A 7,311-nucleotide genomic window follows, 5' to 3' on the forward strand; every position below is an offset into this window, starting at 1 on the left:
AAATATTTTAAAAACCTTGCAGGGACTGCAACAGCTTTAACATAACTAGTATTAAATATATACATTACACACACAAAAAAAAGGGGGTGGGGGGGGGTTGTATGCAGCAGAAAACATGAGCTTTGCATTAAGTACCACCAGAAAGAAAGAATCTGTACAGAAAATATACAAGCATTTCATCCAATTTTTGAGAAAGAATGCACACATATGAAAGTAACCACAAGACAAGGTCCATTTAGAATCTTTTTTTAATATTTGCATTTGTCTTGATGGATATGTTTACAAAATGTATAAAACTAACAGAGGATAAAGCAAACTAAGATTTCTGAAAACGCACAAATAAACAAACACACAATTCTAAAACTATAATAAATAGTGAAACATCAAAGCAGGATTCTATGAAGGGTTTTGCATTTTTGTTTGCATAAAGAAACACTCCTGATTTTGGAAGTGTCTGAAATTACACACACACACATACCTACGTCTAATGATATCCACTGTCTTGGTCCAGTAATCATGATCTGTGAATGGATCTCTCATATCAGGCGTAACGTTTGTACAGAGATCCTGTGTTTACAGTAGTGTATCTTGAGCTGCAACCGCTGATTTTGGTCACTATATTGGGCCTGAATCACTATGTGAACGCAAACAAGAGTGTGTATTCTTCTGTATCTATGTGTTGGTGTGCATGTACGTATGCAGACATTTGTATGTACGCATTTAGTCTATGTCCAGGTCGCTGTCTGAATCGGTAGGGTGAGTGACAGCGGCATTTCGAATAGACGAGTGTGAGTTTGGCTGGGAGTATTTCTCTGGAAGAAGGCCGAATTCCTGCAGCAGAGCTTCGACGTCTGTGGCGTAGAAATCATCTCCGAGCTGATCGGACACACGCACCAGATTCCCCACCAGCTCGCCTCCGCGGTACAGCAGCAGCGCCGGCAGAGCCGAGCTGCGGAAGAGAGCGCTGGTGCCGACCGCAGAGCCGCGCACACGGCAGAACTTCACCTGCGGGTCACACATAGGAACTGAGATGAGCAGAAACCTTTCTCATGCATACCATAATCACTGATATATGGAACACATTCCAGTTTAGTTCTGTTCTGTTCCTCATACAAAACCATCAAATGACTTTAGAATCATTTAAATGTAGCTAAGCAGTGTTATTTTAGTATCATTGAGACGCTATTAGGTTGTTACTTTCATTAATTTATATTAATTATATTTACATAATTAATTTAGTTATTCATTTTATTAATATTTTTAATGTTTTTTATTTTTCCACTTTGATTTTACTAAGTCATTTTGTTGTGTTTTATTCATTTTTATTTCAGTTTTAGCTTTTTGGTACACCGTTTATAAAAAAATATATATATTTTTCACCGTTTATAAAAATAAAAATTAGAAATGTTGAAATAATGAGAAACTAGCTGAAATTTAAGGGCTCATATATTAGGGCTGTCAAAAGATTAATCGCATCCAAAATAAAAGTTTGTGTTTACATAATATGTGTGTGCACTGTATAATTATTTTGTATATATAAATACACACACATGCATGTATATATTTAAGAAATATTTGCATACATATACTGTATATATAATATAGAAATATAATTTTTATATGAAAAATTACAAATTTTTCTTAAATATATACAAGCACGTGTGTGTATTTATATATATACACAAATTTAATTATACACAGTACACACACATATATTATTTAAACACAAACTTTTATTTTGGATGCGATTAATCGCGATTAATCTTTTGACAGCCCTAATATATATATATATATATATATATATATATATATATATATATATATTTATTATTTCAGCAACCATTTAAATAACGAAAATCTATTTTTAAATTTATATATCTTTTTTTAAGCTTTAATTAACTACAATAACCCTAACCCTACAATAACCCTAGTCATTTTATCTGCTTTTTTGGGGCAGCTCTTTCTCAAGCTTGACAGTCTTTATTGCCAGTTACTTTCAATTATATGGAAAAAAAGCGGGTATAGATATTCGGTTAAAAATCTCCTTTTGTATTTTATAGAAGAAAAAGTCATTTGGGTTTGAAAAAACATGAGGGTGAATAAATGATAAATCACTTTAATACTAAAGAGTATTACAACAAATAATAATGATAATAGTACTAATCAATAATTTTGTTAATAATAATAATAATAATAAAATATTATTCTTGTTAAATATTCAATTGCTAAACTGACCAGCATTAAACATACATGTTAAACATCATAAAACATTAAGACAAATGAAAGATGAAACAATCTCTTCATGTGTTACCATTGGGTACTGCAGTGCCAGGCAGAGCAGGCTGCCATCCATGGCCTGGCAGGCGGGCACCTCTGGCTCATAGATGTGGACCAGCACCAGAGTGTTCTTGCCCTCCTCGTCGACAGCGCGCAGGAACTCCTCCCCCGACGAGATGTCAACCACCTTTTCAAAGCGCCGCCCTCCACACAGCTGTCGCCGCAACGCCTCCATGCGCTGCAGACGATACTGCTGGAGGAAGGCCTCATCATCATCATCCTCCTCCTCTTCTTCATCCACACGGAGGTTCACCTGAAGACAGAAGAAAAGTAAAAAAGGAGAACGCACAGATCCTCAGCAAAGAACCCAAGAACCAGACAAGTCCTCCGCACAGACCTATGACCAGCTTCGCCTGCGTGTGATGAACCTGATCTTCAAGCAAAAGGAACTGAATGAAATATTTGAATGCTACGATTCACAATCTGATTTCTGACGTGAGATGCAGCCTGAAACATCTGCACTGACACTATTGGATGAGAACTGAACTGAGCTGGACGAGGAATGAGGATATCACTGTTTTCTGCAGCATTGCTTTAAAATTAACTAATTTAATAATTGATGATCTTTACAACGGAACTTAGTGCTATTGTGAATTCCCAAAGGCTGTGATTCAATTAAATAAATATATGAACTGCGGATTTATTATGTACGCTTTAATTATTTACATGCATATAGGTTACGCGTGAAATCAAGTGCTGCTCCACACAAACTGTTGTCATTCACATGCGTGGAGCATCTCAAACTCTATCTCTGCATATGCTGTGAGTTTGGGTTGCTTATAACGTTCATCTGGGAACGCAATGTGCATAATTTCTTCAAATTTGTGATTTAAATAATTTATAAACCTATGTCAACAAGGGAGAATATATCAATATGTTTCTAAATATGCTAAGTGTGCATCAAGACTTCAAAATAAAAGTTTTAACCCTCACTCTGAGTTTGCATGTTTTGATGTCCACATATTTTTATTCAAGAAATTACAGCGGCTGTAGCAGTTCTATCGTAAAGAAGTGGCCAACTATTAAAGATTAGGTGGACATTTGAATTAAATTTACATTTATGTAAATAAATATGAATTTACATAATGGACATAATAGATGATTGTTTATATTATGTATATTATGTATTTTAACAGTGTTGTTCAATAAAACCTTGCTTTTGATACTTTATTTGTAACAAATATTATTGTCTTATTATTATATATGTATTTTAAGTAATTTTAAAGGCCTATTTTTAATACCACAAAAAAATATCAGATTACTCGATTAATCATCAAAATAAATCGCCTGATTACTCGATTTTCAAAATAATCGTTGGTTGAAAGCCCTGGTATAGAGTGATTCTCACTTTGCCTGCGATCTTATCCTGCAGGTCCTTCTCTTTCTGTCTGTCGGCCTCTTCCTCCAGATGCGACTTGCAGGTCATGCTGAGTTTCTTGATGAGCCGCTCCATCTCTTTCTGCTGCTCCACGCGCTGCTCGTTCTCCAGCTGCTTGTATTTACGCCAGTCATTGATCACACCCTTCGGCCCTGTGGGAGAAACACACACACACTGAGTCAGATGTCTCAACAGTCTTGACTGATGTGTTGGTGATGAACGTGGAGGCAGCATCATTTACTTTCAAGTGAATAAAAATGAGGCTGTTGGGAATAGAAATACAAATTGAAAAGAACACATTTCAGGTTTAAGCGTACCGGTGTTGACCGAGCTGCCATCTGCACTGTAGTCGAGCTCCACATCCAGCACCTCCTGGTCACGGATGGTTTTGGATGCGTTCTCCTCTTCCTCGTGGTCGCTCTCTTCATCTTCACTGCTGCTGTAGTAATACTGCAGCTTTTCTCCTAGAATCTTATCATCCAGCGTCGTCATGACTACACACTGAGACAAAGGTGAGAGACACACACAGTTGGAGATATAACACACTGAGAAGGGTTAAAACTAGAAGTTTCATATGACATTAAGAAGCATCAAGCAGAGAGCACAGACAAATTCCCATGACACAACACAGACTCTAAATAATTAAAGGTAACACTTTACAAGATTTAAATGGTTAACATGAGTTAATGCATATTAGGTATCATGAACAATAAACCACATTTTTGATCTACATCATTTATTAATCTAGGTTAATGTTATTTTCTAAATAATACAATCATGTTTATGTTGTAAATTATGTATAAATTAACTTAAGTTAATCCATTAATTCTACTTGAAATATTAAGTACATAAGTAAATGAAGAAATGAACATTAATGTAATACATTCTGTAAAAGTATTGTTGATAGTACAAATACTACAATTGCATATTTTGTTAAAATTAAATGTACAATAGAATGCTAATATAAAATGCAGGTATATTAGTTTAAGAAATGTTTTCTAAAAATACCTTTACAATTAGTGTGTGTGTTAGTATTAGGATGTTTATTTTCATGTCATATTTGTTTACAAAATCTGGGTTTGCTTCTCTCGTGCTTCTGGATTACTTGACCTTTTCTGGATCACATTTGAACAATACAATTACACAAATTGAACACAATTTTATTTATACACTAACACTATCCTTTTGTTGCCCATCAAGTGTTGGATATTCCTTCAAGAAATGCAAATCTAGTTCAAAATAACCTCATGAGGGAAACAGACTGGAGCTGGCGAGAAATCCAATTAGCCCTCATCCCCTCTGGAGCTCATATCTAGGACTAATGGCTTTAAAACATATTTTTAACATGTAATAACTTCCATGTGAATGCATTCAATCATAAATTATATTTCGTAAGAAATATGTATACATTAATCCCGTCTAAAAAAGTAAACTGATACTAGCTAATCTGTCAAACATGATCTGCTACCTTGCTATATGCATCAGATTATGTTTGAGAAACATCAAACTATCTAAATGAATATTCAATACCATTCACTCACAGGGCTTCTGATTTGTCAGTTAAAAGCTGACCAAAAACTAGATTATAAAAATGAGATTTTCTATGAATGTTTGTTAGCATGATATGTTACCATGCTAGTATACTAGCTAGTCGGTTAACGTAACACAACACGGTACTACTGATAAAATCAAGTATATTTATTATAAATAAGAGGTGTTTTATGATTACTAAAGCATTTATAATCTGCGAATCAGATTTAATCTTACCAAAATCCGGCTTCTTTTTCGTTGCTAATCGCTGAAAGCAGCCACTTCAGATTCTACACTGGCTCTACAGCGCAAGCACATGTACTGACCAATCACAGTGCAGAAGAGATGACTGACATGAGAATTCGCCAATGAGAGCTTCAAGCGATTGACAGAAGGCGTTTCAAATGTTTTTTTTTTTCATCCTTTTGTTTTCAACCTTTAAAGACACCAACCATCTCCTGCTCTCTCTCTCTCTCTCTCTCTCTCTCTCTCTCTCTCTCTCTCTCTCTCTCTCTCTCTGAAACACTAACAGGTCTTTCCTTTAACTAAAAAACACATAAAAATATAAATTAACAGTTTCAACATTTATTCCTCTTGGCCAGTCCCATGCAAAGCATGCTAGGAACCAGAAATCGCCCAGTTTTCAAAGCTGTCGAGAAAATTTCATGTAACTAAAACTTTAAAATAAATAAATATATTAACATATTTCAATTTAAATTACACACAATATACAGTTGCGTACTGACCAATCACAGTGCAGAAGAGATGACTGACATACTGATGAATACGCCAATGAGAGCTTCAAGAGATTGACAGAAGGCGTTTCAAATGTTTTTTTCATCCTTTTGTTTTCAAACTTTAAAGACACCAACCATCTCCTGCACTCTCTCTCTCTCTCTCTCTCTCTCTCTCTCTCTCTCTCTCTCCCTCTCTCTCTCTCTCTCTCTCTCTCTCTCTCTCTCTCTCTCTCTCTCTCTCTCTCTCGTGTTGCATGCTGGGAGTGAGTGCGTGAGTGCGGTGTGTGAGGGGCACGTGCGTGAGAGCGTGAAGTTTCTTAAGTTTTTTCTTATAGTTAAAACTTTTTTTCTATTTTTGTTGTTTTTTATAGGATTTATTCTCTTCTTTTTTTTTTCTCTATATTTTTTTTCTCACTTTCTAGATCACTGTTTATTATATGTTAAGTTTGTGAGGCGTTTTTTCGTTTAGTAAAGCGGGATGGCTTCTCTCCCTGCGGTGGAAGAGCCATCTCTGTCGCTTAAGAATGGTTTCAGGTGCGTTCCCGAGGCAGGTACAGCGATTGAGGAGGTGCTGTTAGCAACAGGACAACAGGTAGGGTCAGGGTATATTCTGGCAAACCGTTTGCCAATCACGTCTAGCAATCGGCAAAGCAAACTGTGGCACACGCCATTTACCAACAAGCGATGGGTAATTCGCAAAGCACAATGTTATTTTCTGTTTCCCCAGCACGATACCATTGAACGGCATAAAGTAAGAGGTTTGAGAAGTAAGAGGCGGGGCACCAGTTAAAAAATTTCAAAGTTAAAGTTCACGCAAACAGGTATTAATAGACAAGGTCTATATTTTAATAGTCAAATATTGATTGTTTATAGCTGAATTAGTAGAACGCAATTATATTTGGAACATAGATAGAATATAGCCTATGGGAGTGCGGGGCACAACCTAACGCGGGGCTAGTTGTAACACGCTTGTTTTAAATACTTCCGCACATGCTTGGATGACGAAACTTTGTGTATATATATATATTTTTTTTTTTGGAAGATATCCATTGACATTTATTAAACCATAGCAAAAGTAAATTTCTTACTTAAATTAATTTTTCATCTCAATTTTTTGTGTTTATTTAAAATTAGACAAATCTGATATTATTTTAATCTCTAAGATGTTATTTAACAGTTGAGATAGTTGTTTAATGCTTCGCTAACTAGCAGAAAACACTAGCCGGGTTTAAATCCCAGTTGTGCAGGCGGGGGCATGTTGTCACTCTGCGTTACAATGTGCCCCTATTAGAAATATGGTATTATATTCTATACTTTTATTAATTTTAT

The 7,311-nt window shown here is 35.5% G+C and overlaps 1 protein-coding gene across 1 annotated transcript; it reads right to left on the minus strand.

Moving 5' to 3' along the window:
* Nucleotides 1-229: 229 nt before the first annotated feature.
* pdcl (phosducin-like) lies at nucleotides 230-5,759 on the minus strand. The gene is made up of 5 exons (XM_081390559.1): nucleotides 5,483-5,759; nucleotides 4,033-4,216; nucleotides 3,686-3,867; nucleotides 2,312-2,590; nucleotides 230-1,005 (listed from the first exon to the last, which is right to left on the minus strand). The coding sequence occupies exons 2-5, from the start codon at nucleotides 4,205-4,207 to the stop codon at nucleotides 721-723; spliced, it is 921 nt and encodes a 306-aa protein (XP_081246685.1). The 5' UTR covers nucleotides 4,208-4,216; nucleotides 5,483-5,759; the 3' UTR covers nucleotides 230-720.
* Nucleotides 5,760-7,311: the final 1,552 nt, after the last annotated feature.

Source organism: Scardinius erythrophthalmus (genome assembly GCF_964197995.2).
Source record: "Scardinius erythrophthalmus genome assembly, chromosome: 17".
Taxonomy (NCBI): Eukaryota; Metazoa; Chordata; class Actinopteri; order Cypriniformes; family Leuciscidae; genus Scardinius; species Scardinius erythrophthalmus.

What these genes read in the sequence shown, in the direction of transcription:
- pdcl (XM_081390559.1), bottom strand. Translation starts at nt 4,207, where the DNA reads ATGACGACGCTGGATGATAAGATTCTAGGAGAAAAGCTGCAGTATTAC. An exon ending in TGGCAGCTCGGTCAACACCG is followed by an intron (nt 3,868 to 4,032) that starts GTACGCTTAAAC and finishes TTTCTCCCACAG; the next exon opens with GGCCGAAGGGTGTGATCAAT. An exon ending in AGGATAAGATCGCAGGCAAA is followed by an intron (nt 2,591 to 3,685) that starts GTGAGAATCACT and finishes TTCTGTCTTCAG; the next exon opens with GTGAACCTCCGTGTGGATGA.